Below are 20174 nucleotides of genomic sequence, written 5' to 3' on the forward strand. Positions count from 1 at the left end.
CACACGTCACAGAGAGGGCGATCATCACGGACAGTCACATGTCACAACAAGGGCGATCACCTGGGAGAGTCACACGTCACAGCGAGGGTGATCATCATGGAGAGTTAAGTCACATCGAAGGCGATCAGCCGGGAGAGTCACAAGTCACAGCAAGGGCGATCACCCGAGAGAGCTACACGTCACAGCGAGGATGATCACCCGAGAGAGATACTGGTCACAGCGAGGGTGATCACCCGGGTGAGTCGCATGCCACAGCGAGGGTGATCACCTGGGTGAGTCGCATGCCACACCGAGGGCGATCCATCTGGGAGAGCTACACGTCACAGCGAGGTTGATCACCAGGGAGAGCGATCACCAGGGAGTTACTCGTCACAGCGAGGGCGATCACCCGGGAGAGCTACACATCACAGCGAGGTTGATCACCCGGGAGAGTTGCACGTCACAGTGAGGGCGATGACCCTGGAGAGGTATACATCACAGCGAGGGTGATCACCCGGGAGAGGTATACATCACAGCGAGGGTGATCACCCGGGAGAGGTATACATCACAGCGAGGGTGATCATTCGGGAGAGGTATACATCACAGCGAGGGTCATCACCCGGGAGAGGTATACATCACAGCGAGGGTGATCATTCGGGAGAGGTATACATCACAGAGAGGGTCATCACCCGGGAGAGGTATACATCACAGCGAGGGTGATCACCCGGGAGAGGTATACATCACAGCGAGGGTGATCATTCGGGAGAGGTATACATCACAGCGAGGGTCATCACCCGGGAGAGGTATACATCACAGCGAGGGTGATCACCCGGGAGAGGTATACATCACAGAGAGGGTCATCACCCGGGAGAGGTATACATCACAGCGAGGGTGATCACCCGGGAGCGGTATACATCACAGCGAGGGTCATCACCCGGGAGAGGTATACATCACAGAGAGGGTCATCACCCGGGAGAGGTATACATCACAGAGAGGGTCATCACTCGGGAGAGGTATACATCACAGCGAGGGTGATCACCCGGGAGAGGTATACATCACAGCGAGGGTGATCAGCCGGGAGAGGTATACATCACAGCGAGGGTGATCATTCGGGAGAGGTATACATCACAGCGAGGGTGATCACCCGGGAGAGGTATACATCACAGAGAGGGTCATCACCCAGGAGAGGTATACATCATAAGCGAGGGTGATCACCCGGGAGAGGTATACATCACAGCGAGGGTGATCACCCGGGAGCGGTATACATCACAGCGAGGGTCATCACCCGGGAGAGGTATACATCATAAGCGAGGGTGATCACCCGGGAGAGGTATACATCACAGAGAGGGTCATCACCCGGGAGAGGTATACATCACAGAGAGGGTCATCACTCGGGAGAGGTATACATCACAGCGAGGGTGATCACCCGGGAGAGGTATACATCACAGCGAGGGTGATCAGCCGGGAGAGGTATACATCACAGCGAGGGTGATCACCCGGGAGAGGTATACATCACAGTGAGGGTGATCACCCGGGAGAGGTATACATCACAGTGAGGGTGATCACTCGGGAGAGGTATACATCACAGCGAGGGTGATCACTCGGGAGAGGTATACATCACAGCGAGGGCGATGACCCTGGAGAGGAATACATAGCGAGGGTGATCACCCGGGAGAGGTATACATCACAGCGAGGGCAATCACCCAGGGAGAATCCCACGTCACTGCGAGGGCGATCACCCGGGAGAGTCAAACGTCACAGAGAGGACGATCACCCTGGAAAGTCACACGTCACAGCGAGGGTGATCACCCGAAACTGATATACAAGGGTGGGGTAGGAAGAGCCCAATAACATCAATATATCCGTAAGTCATTTGCTAAAGCGCCCTGTTGTCAGTCATTTCAAGGTGCAGACTGTACAATGTTATCAGGCTGCGGCGTCACTGGCCCTTTAAGACTGTAGATTATAGGAGTATAATAGTCTGCAGGACTTTCCTCCCCATCCAATCACCTCAATCGCCATCTGGAATTGCTCGTGTTCCCTCTGGAGCTGCTCAGCCTCAGACAAGGAGCTAGCGTTCACCAAGCTGGCGTTCAACATAGACTCCCCATTACGAATCCAACCCAACACCTGGAAGAGAGAGGACATGTCAGCCATCACTGCCCCGACCTCCTGTGTGCAGCAAAGAAAGGAAAGTTTCATGTTAGTAAGAGACGAGTGAGAGGCCCCGGAAATATGACGGGATCATGCGACTCCCGGGATCTGGAGTTAGGTGACAACCACTGCAGCCACTAATTTAGTCACACAAAAGTTGTCAACTGTCCAAGCAGAACCCCCAGGAGTGGAGTCACAGATCCCCTCATCCCACGTAGTGTGACTGTGCTCCAATATAAGTGTGATATAGTTATATAGTAATATGGCCGCCCTTCTCCTCGGTGTGATATAGTAATATATATAGTAATATGGCCGCCCTTCTCCTCAGTGTGATATAGTAATATATATAGTAATATGGCCGCCCTTCTCCTCAGTGCGATATAGTAATATATATAGTAATATGGCCGCCCTTCTCCTCAGTGTGATATAGTAATATATATAGTAATATGGCCGCCCTTCTCCTCAGTGTGATATAGTAATATATATAGTAATATGGCCGCCCTTCTCCTCAGTGTGATATAGTAATATATATAGTAATATGGCCGCCCTTCTCCTCAGTGCGATATAGTAATATATATAGTAATATGGCCGCCCTTCTCCTCAGTGTGATATAGTAATATATATAGTAATATGGCCGCCCTTCTCCTCAGTGTGATATAGTAATATATATAGTAATATGGCCGCCTTTCTCCTCAGTGTGATATAGTAATATATATAGTAATATGGCCGCTATTCTCCTCAGTGTGATGTAGTAATTTATATAGTAATATGGCCGCCCTTCTCCCCGGTGATGATATAGTAATATACATAGTAATATGGCCACCCTTCTCCTCAGTGATGATATAGTAATATATATAGTAACATGGCCGCTCTTCTCCTCAGTGTGATATAGTAATATGGCCGCCCTTCTCCTCAGTGTGATATAGTAATATGGCCGCCCTTCTCCTCAGTGTAATGTAGTAATATACAAAGTAATATGGTCGCCCTTCTCCTCAGTGTGATATAGTAATATATATAGTAATATGGCCGCCCTTCTCCTCAGTGTGATATAGTAATATATAGTAATATGGCCGCCCATCTCCTCAGTGTGATGTAGTAATATATATAGTAATATGGCCGCCCTTCTCCTCAGTGTGATATAGTAATATGGCCGCCCTTCTCCTCAGTGTGATATAGTAATATATATAGCAATATGGCCGCCCTTCTCAGTGTGATATAGTAATATATATAGTAATATGGCCGCCCTTCTCCTCAGTGTGATATAGTAATATATATAGTAATATGGCCGCCCTTCTCCTCAGTGTGATATAGTAATATATATAGTAATATGGCCGCTCTTCTCCTCAGTGTGATATAGTAATATATATAGTAATATGGTCGCCCTTCTCCTCAGTGTGATATAGTAATATATATATAGTAATATGGCCACCCTTCTCCTCAGTGTGATATAGTAATATATATAGTAATATGGCCGCCCTTCTCCTCAGTGTGATATAGTAATATATATATAGTAATATAGCCGCCCTTCTCCTCAGTGTGATATAGTAATATATATAGTAATATGGCCGCCCTTCTCCTCAGTGTGATATAGTAATATATATAGTAATATGGTCGCCCTTCTCCTCAGTGTGATATAGTAATATATATATAGTAATATGGCCACCCTTCTCCTCAGTGTGATATAGTAATATATATATAGTAATATAGCCGCCCTTCTCCTCAGTGTGATATAGTAATATATATAGTAATATGGCCGCCCTTCTCCTCAGTGTGATATAGTAATATATATAGTAATATGGCCGCCATTCTCCTCAGTGTGGTATAGTAATATATATAGTAATATGGCCGCCCTTCTCCTCAGTGTGATATAGTATTATATATAGTAATATGGCCGCCCTTCTCCTCAGTGTGATATAGTAATATGGCCGCCCTTCTCAGTGTGATATAGTAATATATATAGTAATATGGCCGCCCTTCTCCTCAGTGTGATATAGTAATATATATAGTAATATGGCCGCCCTTCTCCTCGGTGTGATATAGTAATATATATAGCAATATGGCCGCCCTTCTCCTCAGTGTGATACAGTAATATATATAGTAATATGGCCGCCCTTCTCCTCAGTGTGATACAGTAATATATACAGTAATATGGCCGCACTTCTCAGTGTGATATAGTAATTTATAGTAATATGGCTGCCCTTCTCCTCAGTGTGATATAGTAATATATAGTAATATGGCCGCCCTTCTCCTCAGTGTGATACAGTAATATATATAGTAATATGGCCGCCCGTCTCCTCAGTGTGATATAGTAATATATATAGTAATATGGCCGCCCTTCTCCTCAGTGTGATACAGTAATATATATAGTAATATGGCCGCCCGTCTCCTCAGTGTGATATAGTAATATATATAGTAATATGGCTGCCCTTCTCCTCAGTGTGATACAGTAATATATATAGTAATATGGCCGCCCGTCTCCTCAGTGTGATATAGTAATATATATAGTAATATGGCCGCCCTTCTCCTCAGTGTGTTACAGTAATATATATAGTAATATGGCCGCCCTTCTCCTCAGTGGTGATATAGTAATATATATAGTAATATGGCCACCCTTCTCCTCAGTGTGATATAGTAATATATATAGTAATATGGCCGCCCTTCTCCTCAGTGTGATATAGTAATATATATAGTAATATGGCCGCCCTTCTCCTCAGTGATGATATAGTAATATATATAGTAATATAGCCGCCCTTCTCCTCATTGTGATATAGTAATATATATAGCAATATGGCCGCCCTTCTCCTCAGTGTGATGTAGTAATATATATAGTAATATGGCCGCCCTTCTCCTCAGTGAGATATAGTAATATATATAGTAATATGGCCGCCCTTCTCCTCAGTGTGATATAGTAATATATATATAGTAATATGGCCGCCCTTCTCCTCAGTGTGATATAGTAATATATATAGTAATATGGCCGCCCTTCTCCTCAGTGTGATATAGTAATATATATAGTAATATGGCCGCTCTTCTCCTCAGTGTGATGTAGTAATATATATAGTAATATGCCCACCCTTCTCCTCAGGATGATATAGTAATATATATAGTAACATGGCCGCTCTTCTCCTCAGTGTGATATAGTAATATATATAGTAATATGGCCACCCTTCTCCTCAGTGTGACATAGTAATATATATATAGTAATATGGCCGCTCTTCTCCTCAGTGTGATGTAGTAATATATATAGAAATATGGCCGCCCTTCTCCTCAGTGATTATATAGTAATATATATAGTAACATGGCCGCTCTTCTCCTCAGTGTGATATAGTAATATATATAGTAATATGGCCGCTCTTCTCCTCAGTGTGATATAGTAATATGGCTGCCCTTCTCCTCAGTGTGATATAGTAATATATATAGTAATATGGCCGCCCTTCTCCTCTGTGTGATATAGTAATATATAGTAATATGGCCGCCCTTCTCAGTGTGATATAGTAATATATATAGTAATATGGCCGCCCTTCTCCTCAGTGTGATATAGTAATATATATAGTAATATGGCCGCCCTTCTCCTCAGTGTGATACAGTAATATATATAGTAATATGGCCGCCCTTCTCCTCAGTGTGATACAGTAATATATACAGTAATATGGCCGCCCTTCTCCTCAGTGTGATATAGTAATATATATAGTAATATGGCCGCCCTTCTCCTTAGTGTGATATAGTAATATATATAGTAATATGGCCGCCCTTCTCCTCAGTGTGATATAGTAATATATATAGTAATATGGCCGCCCTTCTCCTCAGTGTGATATAGTAATATATATAGTAATATGGTCGCCCTTCTCCTCAGTGTGATATAGTAATATATATATAGTAATATGGCCACCCTTCTCCTCAGTGTGATATAGTAATATATATATAGTAATATAGCCGCCCTTCTCCTCAGTGTGATATAGTAATATATATAGTAATATGGCCGCCCTTCTCCTCAGTGTGATATAGTAATATATATAGTAATATGGCCGCCATTCTCCTCAGTGTGGTATAGTAATATATATAGTAATATGGCCGCCCTTCTCCTCAGTGTGATATAGTATTATATATAGTAATATGGCCGCCCTTCTCCTCAGTGTGATATAGTAATATATATAGTAATATGGCCGCCCTTCTCCTCAGTGTGATATAGTAATATATATAGTAATATGGCCGCCCTTCTCCTCGGTGTGATATAGTAATATATATACAGTGGGGCAAAAAAGTATTTAGTCAGTCAGCAATAGTGCAAGTTCCACCACTTAAAAAGATGAGAGGCGTCTGTAATTTACATCATAGGTAGACCTCAACTATGGGAGACAAACTGAGAAAAAAAAATCCAGAAAATCACATTGTCTGTTTTTTTTTTCATTTTATTTGCATATTATGGTGGAAAATAAGTATTTGGTCAGAAACAAAATTTCATCTCAATACTTTGTGATATATCCTTTGTTGGCAATGACAGAGGTCAAACGTTTTCTGTAAGTCTTCACAAGGTTGCCACACACTGTTGTTGGTATGTTGGCCCATTCCTCCATGCAGATCTCCTCTAGAGCAGTGATGTTTTTGGCTTTTCGCTTGGCAACACGGACTTTCAACTCCCTCCAAAGGTTTTCTATAGGGTTGAGATCTGGAGACTGGCTAGGCCACTCCAGGACCTTGAAATGCTTCTTACGAAGCCACTCCTTCGTTGCCCTGGCGGTGTGCTTTGGATCATTGTCATGTTGAAAGACCCAGCCACGTTTCATCTTCAATGCCCTTGCTGATGGAAGGAGGTTTGCACTCAAAATCTCACTATACATGGCCCCATTCATTCTTTCATGTACCCGGATCAGTGGTCCTGGCCCCTTTGCAGAGAAACAGCCCCAAAGCATGATGTTTCCACCACCATGCTTTACAGTAGGTATGGTGTTTGATGGATGCAACTCAGTATTCTTTTTCCTCCAAACACGACAAGTTGTGTTTCTACCAAACAGTTCCAGTTTGGTTTCATCAGACCATAGGACATTCTCCCAAAACTCCTCTGGATCATCCAAATGCTCTCTAGCAAACTTCAGACGGGCCCGGACATGTACAGGCTTAAGCAGTGGGACACGTCTGGCACTGCAGGATCAGAGTCCATGGTGGCGTAGTGTGTTACTTATGGTAGGCCTTGTTACATTGGTCCCAGCTCTCTGCAGTTCATTCACTAGGTCCCCCCGCGTGGTTCTGGGATTTTTGCTCACCGTTCTTGTGATCATTCTGACCCCACGGGGTGGGATTTTGCGTGGAGCACCAGATCGAGGGAGATTATCAGTGGTCTTGTATGTCTTCCATTTTCTAATTATTGCTCCCACAGTTGATTTCTTCACTCCAAGCTGGTTGGCTATTGCAGATTCAGTCTTCCCAGCCTGGTGCAGGGCTACAATTTTGTTTCTGGTGTCCTTTGACAGCTCTTTGGTCTTCACCATAGTGGAGTTTGGAGTCAGACTGTTTGAGGGTGTGCACAGGTGTCTTTTTATACTGATAACAAGTTTAAACAGGTGCCATTACTACAGGTAATGAGTGGAGGAAAGAGGAGACTCTTAAAGAAGAAGTTACAGGTCTGTGAGAGCCAGAAATCTTGATTGCTTGTTTCTGACCAAATACTTATTTTCCACCATAATATGCAAATAAAATGAAAAAAAAACAGACAATGTGATTTTCTGGATTTTTTTTTCTCAGTTTGTCTCCCATAGTTGAGGTCTACCTATGATGTAAATTACAGACGCCTCTCATCTTTTTAAGTGGTGGAACTTGCACTATTGCTGACTGACTAAATACTTTTTTTCCCCACTGTAGCAATATGGCCGCCCTTCTCCTCAGTGTGATACAGTAATATATATAGTAATATGGCCGCCCTTCTCCTTAGTGTGATATAGTAATATATATAGTAATATGGCCGCCCTTCTCCTCAGTGTGATATAGTAATATATATAGTAATATGGCCGCCCTTCTCCTCAGTGTGATATGGTAATATATATAGTAATATGGCCGCCCTTCTCCTCAGTGTGATATAGTAATATATATAGTAATATGGACACCCTTCTCCTCAGTGTGATATAGTAATATATATTGTAATATGGCCGCCCTTCTCCTCAGTGTGATATAGTAATATATATAGTAATATGGACACCCTTCTCCTCAGTGTGATATAGTAATATATATAGTAATATGGCCGCCCTTCTCCTCAGTGTGATATAGTAATATATATATAGTAATATGACCCCCCTTCTCCTCAGTGTGATATAGTAATATATATAGTAATATGGCCGCCCTTCTCCTCAGTGTGATATAGTAATATATATAGTAATATGGACACCCTTCTCCTCAGTGTGATATAGTAATATATATAGTAATATGGCCGCCCTTCTCCTCAGTGTGATATAGTATTATATATAGTAATATGGCCGCCCTTCTCCTCAGTGTGATATAGTAATATATATAGTAATATGGCCGCCCTTCTCCTCAGTGTGATATAGTAATATATATTGTAATATGGCCGCCCTTCTCCTCAGTGTGATATAGTAATATATATAGTAATATGGCCGCCCTTCTCCTCAGTGATGATATAGTAATATATATAGTAATAAGGCCGCCCTTCTCCTCAGTGTGATATAGTAATATATATAGTAATATGGCTGCCCTTCTCCTCAGTGTGATACAGTAATATATATAGTAATATGGCCGCCCTTCTCCTCAGTGTGATATAGTAATATATATAGTAATAAGGCCGCCCTTCTCCTCAGTGTGATATAGTAATATATATAGTAATATGGCTGCCCTTCTCCTCAGTGTGATATAGTAATATATATAGTAATATGGCTGCCCTTCTCCTCAGTGTGATATAGTAATATATATAGTAATAAGGCCGCCCTTCTCCTCAGTGTGATACAGTAATATATATAGTAATATGGCCACCCTTCTCCTCAGTGTGATACAGTAATATATATAGTAATATGGCTGGACGGCCAGGTCTAGGAAGACTTCTGGTGGTCTCAAAGTTATTCCATTTAAGGATTATGGAGGCCATTGTGCTCTTAGGAACCTTGAGTACTGCAGAAATTCTTTTCTACCCTTGGCCAGATCTGTGCCTTGCCACAATTCTGTCTCTGAGCTCCTTGGCCAGTTCCTTTGGCCTCATGAATCTCATTTGATGTGACATGCACTGTGAGCTGTGAGGTCTTATACATTGTGTTCCAAATTATTATGCAAAAAATATTTCCTCCTATTTTCTCTAAATTACCTCTATGAATTGCAGTCCTTGTTATTTTCCAGTCATCTAATATTCTAGTATAATTGTAATGTTTTTGAACAATCTGCCTATGAAAACAGTATATTTTTAAAAATAAGAAACACTCGGAATGCATGTTCCAAATTATTATGCACAGCAGAGATTTCAACCTTTTTATTTTTATTTTGAACAAAACAATGGTGAGTTGTGAAGTTATAAGCATTATCAGCTTATTACAAAATGATATCAAAGTTTTCAAGTCAAAACTTTCTTCTGGGTGATGTTACATTTGCACATAGGACCCTTGTTGGAAAGAAGCTTCTGAACTCTCTCGTCCATTGGATTTGTCAGTTTTTGGATGGTTTGTGCTCCAGTTGTTTTGCCTGTGGACAGAATCCCCTCCCAGAGCTGTTGCTTAGATGTGAGCTGCCTCCCGCCATCATAGACGCTCCTTGTGATGATGCTCCAGAGGTTCTCAATGGGGTTGAGGTCCGGGGAAGATGGTGGCCACACCATAAGTTTGTCCTCTTTTCTGCCCATAGCAGCCAGAGAGGCAGATGTGTTATTTGCAGCATGAGACGGTGCATTATCAGGCATGAAAATGATCTTGCTGTGGAAAGCACGGTTCTTCCTCTTGAACCATGGCAGGAAGTGCTGTTTTAGAAACTCCACATAGATTATGGAGTTCATCTTTACCCCTTCCGGGATCCTAAAGGGGCCGACAATCTCTCTCCCCATGATTCCAGCCCAAAACATTACTCCACCTCCTCCTTGTTGGCACCTTAGCCGTGTTTTCATGGGGTGTCCATCAACCAGCCATCCTCCGCTCCATCCATCTGGACCATCGAGCGTTGCACGGCCCTCATCAGTCTTCATGTCTCGTTTGGCCACTGGAGCCGCTTCTGCTTGTGTGCAGTGGATAGAGGTGGTGGACAGGATGGCTTACGCACAGCTGCAAACCTCTGAAGGACCCTGCATCTTGTTGTTCGGGGGACGTTAGAGGCACCAGCAGCTTCAAAAACTTGTCTGCTGCTATGACAAGGCATTTTTGCAGCTGCTCTTTTAACCTGACGCAATTGCCTGTTGGAAAGAGTCCTCAATGTTTCCTTATCAGCTCGCACACGTGTGTGCTGGGAATCAGCGACAGACTTCTTGATTGTGCAATGATCACGATGAAGTGTCTTGGCAATGGTGATTGTAGTCATGCCTTGACCTAAATACTCCACAATTTGTGGCTTCTCAGCAGCAGACACATCCTTTTTCTTTCCCATTTTGGCAAAAAATGTCGGCTGCTTAATAATGTGGAACAGCCTTCTTCAGTAGTCTTGCCTTTATTTGGACACACCGGCCAAACTAATGTGCACAGGTCTCTGCAATTGCTATCAGTGATATAAAGAGCACGGACACACATCACCAGCAATGAGTGTAAATGACAAAAAATTCTAACCTTATCACTCCGAAACTCTTTTTGCATAATAATTTGGAACACAGTTTATAGACAGGTGTGCGCCTTTACAAATCAAGTCCTATCAGTGTAATTACACACAGCTGGACTCCAATGAAGGAGTAGAACCATCTAAGGGAGGATTACAAGGAAATGGACAGCATGTGACTTACATATGATTGTCTGAGCAAAGGGGCTGAATACTTATGACCATGGGATATTTCAGTTTTTCTTTTTTAATAAATTTTCAAAAATTTCTACATTTCTGCTTTTTTTCAGTTAGGATGGGGTGCAGAGTGCACATTAATGAGAAAAAAATGAACTTTTTTGAATTTACCAAATGGCTGCAATGAAACAAAGAGTGAAAAATGTAAAGGGGTCTGAATACTTTCCGAACCGTGCGTGCGTGCATAAACTTCACAATCTGCACTACTGAAAATTCTACACACTGTATAAGTGACGGTAGATTATCTATCTCTGACTTCCACCAAAGCAGACACTTCACGTTCCTGCTTTCCACTCCTATAGATATGGTGGTATAGCGGTACAAGGTACTAGATACCCATTATCAGACACTAGGGGCACATACCTGCTTGACCTCAGCCTGCAGGTGGCGCAGTTGCAGACACTGCTCCAGACGCTTGTGGGTCTGATCCGCGTTCATGTCCAGCTCGTGCTGCTTCTCATGGAGGAACTCCAGCAATTCCTGCACCTGAGTGGCCAGGTCTATGTCCTTCTCACAGATCAGCTCAATGCCTAGAGGAGGGGAACAGGCGGCACATTATCCGCTGATCAGCACTGACCACACTCGCCCACCTCATGTGCCCACCATAGTCACATTCCACCCAATCCAAAATCCTCACATGTTCAACTACATGCCGCCACCTCCAGGCCACAATCACAGTAATGTGTCATGTCCGGCTCCAGAGGCACCTACCAACCTATCTCCTGCATGGTGCCACAGATGATGGCAGACTTACCGGATGCCTGCACCTCCATGATGTACTGGTGCAGGTCCTGCCCCTGCTGGATCACCTCAAAGGTCATGTTGTTCATGGCTAGTTTCCGCTCCTTGTGACGCTGCAGGCGCTGCTCCGCAAGGGTCAAGTCTTCAGTATTGAAGTCATTCATCTGACGGAGAAGATCCTCGTTCCAGGCGTCCAGCTCAGCCGTCACCTGCATGAAGAGCCATTATAGGGGCGGCACACACATTATATTACATATATTTTATACACACACATAAATACAGTCAAGGACAAAACTGTTGGCACCCTCGAAATTGTTCCAGAAAATGAAGTATTTCTCCCAGAACATTATTACAATTCCCCAGGTTTTGTTAATGACACGTTTATTTCCTTTTTTGTGTATTGAACAGCACAAAAAAACAGGATATAAAATTCACACCTGAAACCAGATTAAAGGGGAGAAGTTGACTCAGTCTTTGCATTGTGTGTCTGTAGGTTCCAAAGTAAACAAGGAGAACGGAAAGAGGAGAAGAGAACTGTCTGAGGACTGGAGAACCAGTATTACTGAAGAATATCAGCCATCTCCAGGTTACAAGTCCATCTCCAGAGATCGTGATGTTCCTTTGTCCACGGTGCACAACATAATCAAGAAGTTTACAACCAATGGCCATGTAGCTAATCTCCCTGGATGTGGACGACAGAAAAATTGATGAAAGCTTGTAAGGTAAGATAGTCGGGATGGTGGAAAAGCCCCAAACAAGGTCCAGAGATATCCAAGCGGTCCTGCTGGCTCAGGGAGCATCAGTATGAGTGCAAACTATCTGTCCACATGGGAATGAAATAAAACGCTATGGCAGGAGACAAAGGAAGACCCCACTGCTGACACAGACATAAAAAGAAAGATTGCAACTTGCAAAATATATGTGATTAATCTAAAATCTTTGTGGAAAAGATTCTTGTGGACATATATGACAAATATAAAGCTTTTTGGTAAAGCATATCATTCTGTGTAGCGAAAGCAGAATGATGCCTACAAAGAAAAGAACACAGTACCTACAGTCAGATATGGTGGTAGGTCACTGATGTTTTGGGGTTGTTTTGCTGCCTCTGGCACTGGGTAACCTGACTGTGTGCAAAGCATCATCACATCTGAAGATTACCAAAGGATTTTGGGTGGCTATATAGTGCCCAGTGTCAGAAAGCTGGGTTTGCATCCTAGGTCATGGGTCATCCAGCAGGACAATGACCCCAAACATACTTCAAGAAGCCCCCAGAACTGGATGGAAACAAAGCGCTGGAGATCTCTGAAGTGGCAGCAATGAGTCCGGATCTAAATCCCATTGATCCTCTGTGGAGAGATCTTACAATCGCTGTTCGGAGAAGGTGAAATATGAGATCGGGAGCAGATTGTAAGAAGAGTCCAAGATCCCGGCTGAGAGGAGGAAGAAATTTGTGGATGGTTCTAGGAAGCGATTGGTTGTAATTATTTATTCCAGTGGGTGAAACCAAATATTAAGGTGAGGGTGCCAACAATTTTCTCCGGCCCATTTCTGGGGTTTTGTGTGAATTTATATCCAATTTGCCTTTTAAATAATGTGTAATTGTAATAATGATCTGTGAGAAATACTTCATTTTCTGGTATAATTTCATGGGTGCCAACACTTTCGGCCATGACTAAATACACATGAATGTGTAAGGTATTGTGAAGGGTATGTGCACAGGGTGCGGATTGTCCTGCGGATTTTTCCGCGCGGATTTGGCTAAATCCACAGGTAAAATGATCTTCATTTTACCTGCGGATTTTGTGCAGTATTCCCCTGCGTATTGACACCTGCGGATAACTATAATGGAGCAGGGGTCAAACCGCTAAGGAATCCGCACAAAGAATTGACATGCTGCGAATTTAAATCCACAGCTGATCCGTGAGGAAAGATCCGCAGCATGTGCACGGCGGTTTTCGTTTTTCATTGATTATAATGGTACTGTTCAACGCAGCAGATTCTGGGACAAATCCGCAGTAGAATCCACAACACGTGCACACACCCTTAGACTTTTTGTTGCAGTTTCTGATAAGATTTTATTGCATTTTTCAGCTAAAATGATGCAGTGACATTGAACTCTGCTACATCTGTGCAAGAAGAACCTATTACACCAATTATATAGGCATAACCATGGCAGCCGTCACGACTCACCTCGATCGTGTACTGCTCGAAGATGCGCAGCTGCAGGAAGATGTCCAGCTTTATCTTCCTCTCATGAAATAATTCCTCCATCTGAACCTGAGCCTCGTCCAACTGCTGCAGAACTGACTCGATGTGACTGATGGAGCTGTTGTGCGGAGTTTTATTGCTGGAGACCGCAGAGTCCCTGAGGAGCAGAGAACAAACTCAGCTCTGCCCCCGCGTCTCAGAACGCAGAAGAAACTCGGCTCTTCCCCCGCGTCTCAGAACGCAGAAGAAACTCGGCTCTGCCCCCGCGTCTCAGAACGCAGAAGAAACTCGGCTCTGCCTCCGCGTCTCAGAACGCAGAAGAAACTCGGCTCTGCCCCCGCGTCTCAGAACGCAGAAGAAACTCGGCTCTGCCCCCGCGTCTCAGAACGCAGAAGAAACTCGGCTCTGCCCCCGCGTCTCAGAACGCAGAAGAAACTCGGCTCTGCCCCCGCGTCTCAGAACGCAGAAGAAACTCGGCTCTGCCCCCGCGTCTCAGAACGCAGAAGAAACTCGGCTCTGCCCCCGCGTCTCAGAACGCAGAAGAAACTCGGCTCTGCCCCCGCGTCTCAGAACGCAGAAGAAACTCGGCTCTGCCCCCGCGTCTCAGAACGCAGAAGAAACTCGGCTCTGCCCCCGCGTCTCAGAACGCAGAAGAAACTCGGCTCTTCCCCCGCGTCTCAGAACGCAGAAGAAACTCGGCTCTGCCCCCGCGTCTCAGAACGCAGAAGAAACTCGGCTCTGCCCCCGCGTCTCAGAACGCAGAAGAAACTCGGCTCTGCCCCCGCGTCTCAGAACGCAGAAGAAACTCGGCTCTGCCCCCGCGTCTCAGAACGCAGAAGAAACTCGGCTCTGCCCCCGCGTCTCAGAACGCAGAAGAAACTCGGCTCTGCCCCCGCGTCTCAGAACGCAGAAGAAACTCGGCTCTGCCCCCGCGTCTCAGAACGCAGAAGAAACTCGGCTCTGCCCCCGCGTCTCAGAACGCAGAAGAAACTCGGCTCTGCCCCCGCGTCTCAGAACGCAGAAGAAACTCGGCTCTGCCCCCGCGTCTCAGAACGCAGAAGAAACTCGGCTCTGCCCCCGCGTCTCAGAACGCAGAAGAAACTCGGCTCTGCCCCCGCGTCTCAGAACGCAGAAGAAACTCGGCTCTGCCCCCGCGTCTCAGAATGCAGAAGAAACTCGGCTCTGCCCCCGTGTCTCAGAATGCAGAAGAAACTCGGCTCTGCCCCCGAATCTCACCACGCAGAACACGCTCGGCTCTGCCCACTCTTCTCACCACGCGGAACAAGCTCGGCTCTGCCCACGCTTCTCACCACGTTTGGCTCTGCCCCTGCATCTCATCACACAGATCACACTCAGCTCTGCCTCAGCGTCTCATCACGAGGAAGAAACTCGGCTCTGCCCCCGCGTCTCACCACGCAGAATATGCTCGGCTCTGCCCCCGCATCTCACCAGCAGATCACACTCGGCTCTGCCCCCGTGTCTCACCACGAGGAAGAAACTTGTCTCTGCCCCCGCGTCTCACCACGCAGAACACGCTCGGTTCTGCCGCCGCGTCTCACCACGCAGAACACACTCGGCTCTGAACTGTACATCTCTGACTCACAACGCGCGTATTATCTCGCTGTTCCTCGCTCACCTGAGCTGCTGGATTAGATCCTCTCCCTCCTTGATGACGTTGAGGGTCCCATCCAGCGTTGCTGTCTGCTGCTGCTGGAACTGCTTGATCAGCTCCTGGACAGCGTCTACAGAGTCCGCACAGACATCCTCCAGCAGCTCCTTCTGCAGATCCTCCATCCAGGTCCAGAGCTGAGAAAAAAAGAACAGACAAAGCAAAAGACATCAGAGACATCGCAGAGAAGGGACAGAAACGAGGGGCTGCCGAGGGAGGCTGACGAGACACGAGGGGCCGCCGAGGGAGGCTGACGAGACACGAGGGGCCGCTGCGGGGGGCTGACGAGACACGAGGGGCCGCCGAGTGAGGCTGACGAGACACGAGGGGCCGCTGCGGGGGGCTGACGAGACACGAGGGGCCGCCGAGTGAGGCTGACGAGACACGAGGGGCCGCCGAGGGAGGCTGCCGAGACACGAAGGGGCCGCCGAGGGAGGCTGCCGAGACACGAAGGGGCCGCCGAGGGAGGCTGCCGAGACACGAAGGGGCCGCCGAGGGAGGCTGACGAGACACGAAGGGGCCGCCGAGGGAGGCTGACGAGACACGAAGGGGCCGCCGAGGGAGGCTGACGAGACACGAAGGGGCCGCCGAGGGAGGCTGACGAGACACGAAGGGGCCGCCGAGGGAAGCTGACGAGACACGAGGGGCCGCCGAGGGAGGCTGCCGAGACACGAAGGGGCCCCCGAGGGAGGCTGCCGAGACACGAAGGGGCCCCCGAGGGAGGCTGCCGAGACACGAAGGGGCCCCCGAGGGAGGCTGCCGAGACACGAAGGGGCCCCCGAGGGAGGCTGCCGAGACACGAAGGGGCCGCCGAGGGAGGCTGACGAGACACGAGGGGCCGCCGAGGGAAGCTGACGAGACACGAGGGGCCGCCGAGGGAAGCTGACGAGACACGAAGGGGCCCCCGAGGGAGGCTGCCGAGACACGAAGGGGCCGCCGAGGGAGGCTGCCGAGACACGAAGGGGCCGCCGAGGGAGGCTGACGAGACACGAAGGGGCCGCCGAGGGAGGCTGACGAGACACGAAGGGGCCGCCGAGGGAAGCTGACGAGACACGAGGGGCTGACGAGGGAAGCTGACGAGACACGAGGGGCCGACGAGGGAGGCTGACGAGACACGAAGGGGCTGCCGAGGGAGGCTGCCGAGACACGAAGGGGCCGCCGAGGGAGGCTGACGAGACACGAGGGGCCGCCGAGGGAGGCTGACGAGACACGAAGGGGCCGCCGAGGGAGGCTGCCGAGACACGAGGGGCCGACGAGGGAGGCTGACGAGACTCGAGGGGCCGACGAGGGAAGCGGAGGATACACAAGGGACGGCAGGAGGGAGAGGAGACACGAAGAGTTGCGGAGGGAGGGAGAAGAAAAAAGAGAACATGGAAGGAGGAGAGGAGACACGACAGACCACAGACACAGAAGAGACATGAGAGAGGGTAAAGAAGAGACCGCGGAGACAGAAGGGACACGAGAAACCACCTGACTGAGAGCGTGGAGACATCTGCAGTTGGGGAGGCAGATGTCGCCCTTCTTAACACTGATAATTTCCCACAATTTTTCTGCACACTGATATAAGAGCAGTGTGTGACGGGCAGACTAGTGGAGGAATCACACTGTGCGGCTCCGCTTACACACAGCTCGGACCCCTGTACCCACAGGTAGGAGACAATACACACCATGCGACCAAACTAACTCCCACTGCCCGATCCTTTCTCCCCAACTTTGGCCATCAGGGGAACATCTGGAGACTCTGCTAACCAGGAGTTGGTTGCCGAGGTCCTCAGCTGACGATAGTCTGATGCACATGGCAGCGCCACATTCCTATAAATCTAAGGTTTTGTGACTTTGTAAGGTCCTCCAGCCCCGAGTGATATCAAATCCTCATTAAAGTCCAAGAGGCACAATGTCCTAATTACAAGGCTTTAATTAGGTCTAATGACAATTATCTCCCAGGATCCAGGCAGTAAAAATAGATAAACGGAACAAGCCAGAAAAATGCAGCGTAATATTAATATCTGACATGGATCCTGTCCTGAAGATACACAAACTATTGACAGCAGGAAAAGCTGTGGCCCCAAAACAGCACGAGTCCTTAGTGTCAATTGGCTCCTAAGACCAGCACATCCTGTATTATACTCCACAGCTGCACTCACTATTCTGCTGGTGCAGTCACTGTGTGTACATACATTACATTACTGATCCTGAGTTACATCCTGTATTATACCCCAGAGCTGCACTCACTATTCTGCTGGTGCAGTCACTGTGTACATACATTACATTACTGATCCTGAGTTACATCCTGTATTATACCCCAGAGCTGCACTCACTATTCTGCTGGTGCAGTCACTGTGTACATACATTACATTACTGATCCTGAGTTACCTCCTGTATTATACCCCAGAGCTGCACTCACTATTCTGCTGGTGCAGTCACTGTGTGTACATACATTACATTACTGATCCTGAGTTACATCCTGTATTATACCCAAGAGCTGCGCTCACTATTCTGCTGGTGCAGTCACTGTGTACACACATTACATTACTGATCCTGAGTTACATCCTGTATTATACCCCAGAGCTGCACTCACTATTCTGCTGGTGCAGTCACTGTGTACATACATTACATTACTGATCCAGAGTTACATCCTGTATTATACCCCAGAGCTGCACTCACTATTCTGCTGGTGCAGTCACTGTGTGCATACATTACATTACTGATCCTGAGTTACATCCTGTATTATACTCCAGAGCTGCACTCACTATTCTGCTGGTGCAGTCACTGTGTACATACATTACATTACTGATCCTGAGTTACACCCTGTATTATACTCCAGAGCTGCACTCACTATTCTGCTGGTGCAGTCCCTGTGTACATACATTACATTACTGATCCTGAGTTACATCCTGTATTATACTCCAGAGCTGCACTCACTATTCTGCTGGTGCAGTCACTGTGTACATACATTACTGATCCTGAGTTACATCCTGTATTATACTCCAGAGCTGCACTCACTATTCTGCTGGTGCAGTCACTGTGTACATACATTACATTACTGATCCTGAGTTACATCCTGTATTATACTCCAGAGCTGCACTCACTATTCTGCTGGTGCAGTCACTGTGTACATACATTACTGATCCTGAGTTACACCCTGTATTATACCCCAGAGCTGCACTCACTATTCTGCTGGTGCAGTCACTGTGTGTACATACATTACATTACTGATCCTGAGTTACATCCTGTATTATACTCCAGAGCTGCACTCACTATTCTGCTGGTGCAGTCACTGTGTACATACATTACATTACTGATCCTGAGTTACATCCTGCATTATACCCCAGAGCTGCACTCACTATTCTGCTGGTGCAGTCACTGTGTACATACATTACATTACTGATCCTGAGTTACATCCTGTATTATACTCCAGAGCTGCACTCACTATTCTGCTGGTGCAGTCACTGTGTATATACATTACTGATCCTGAGTTACATCCTGTATTATACTCCAGAGCTGCACTCACTATTCTGCTGGTGCAGTCATTGTGTACATACATTACTGATCCTGACTTACATCCTGTATTATACTCCAGAGCTGCACTCACTATTCTGCAGGTGCAGTCACTGTGTACATACATTACTGATCCTGACTTACATCCTGTATTATACTCCAGAGCTGCTCTCACTATACTGCTGGTGCAGTCACTGTGTACATACATTACATTACTGATCCTGAGTTACATCCTGTATTATACTCCAGAGATGCACTCAATATTCTGCTGGTGCAGTCACTGTGTACATACATCACTGATCCTGAGTTACATCCTGTATTATACCCCAGAGCTGCACTCACTATTCTGCTGGTGCAGTCACTGTGTGTACATACATTACATTACTGATCCTGAGTTACATCCTGTATTATACCCCAGAGCTGCACTCACTATTCTGCTGGTGCAGTCACTGTGTGTACATACATTACATTACTGATCCTGAGTTACCTCCTGTATTATACCCCAGAGCTGCACTCACTATTCTGCTTGTGCAGTCACTGTGTGTACATACATTACATTACTGATCCTGAGTTACATCCTGTATTATACCCAAGAGCTGCGCTCACTATTCTGCTGGTGCAGTCAGTGTACATACATTACATTACTGATCCTGAGTTACATTCTGTATTATACCCCAGAGCTGCTCTCACTATTCATTTTTTTCTTCTTTATTTTACTCATCTATATAGCGCCATTAATTCCACAGCACTTTTCAGACATTATTGGCACTGTCCCCGATGGGGCTTGTCAAGTACCCGCTTCTCAGCATGTGACTTGGGGTTGCGCCTGCAAGGGTTAATCTATCTCCTCTCACTCAGTCCAGCATTCACCCTCTGTCCTATGCTGCAGTGGGAGTATAAATCACACCCCGACACAGACCACGCACCCCGCTCATACACGCTGCCACCACTCACCGAACACACGGGC

At 46.5% G+C, this 20174-nt stretch overlaps 1 protein-coding gene across 3 annotated transcripts in view; it reads right to left on the minus strand.

Annotated features, from left to right (window-relative positions):
• The window catches only part of KALRN (kalirin RhoGEF kinase), a 256773-nt gene that overhangs the window by 199796 nt on the left and 36803 nt on the right, over nt 1-20174 (minus strand). For all 3 annotated transcript variants that reach the window (XM_073551939.1, XM_073551935.1, XM_073551934.1), the window contains exons 7-11: nt 15677-15846; nt 14023-14197; nt 11846-12041; nt 11455-11621; nt 1990-2109 (exon numbers count right to left, since the gene is read on the minus strand). In XM_073551939.1, coding sequence (XP_073408040.1) covers nt 1990-2109; nt 11455-11621; nt 11846-12041; nt 14023-14197; nt 15677-15846 — 828 coding nt within the window. The remainder of the gene's footprint in view (nt 1-1989; nt 2110-11454; nt 11622-11845; nt 12042-14022; nt 14198-15676; nt 15847-20174) is intronic.

The sequence above is a fragment of the Dendrobates tinctorius genome, unplaced genomic scaffold, assembly GCF_039654945.1.
Source record: "Dendrobates tinctorius isolate UK_male_01 unplaced genomic scaffold, ASM3965494v1 ptg000182l, whole genome shotgun sequence".
Lineage (NCBI taxonomy): Eukaryota > Metazoa > Chordata > Amphibia > Anura > Dendrobatidae > Dendrobates > Dendrobates tinctorius.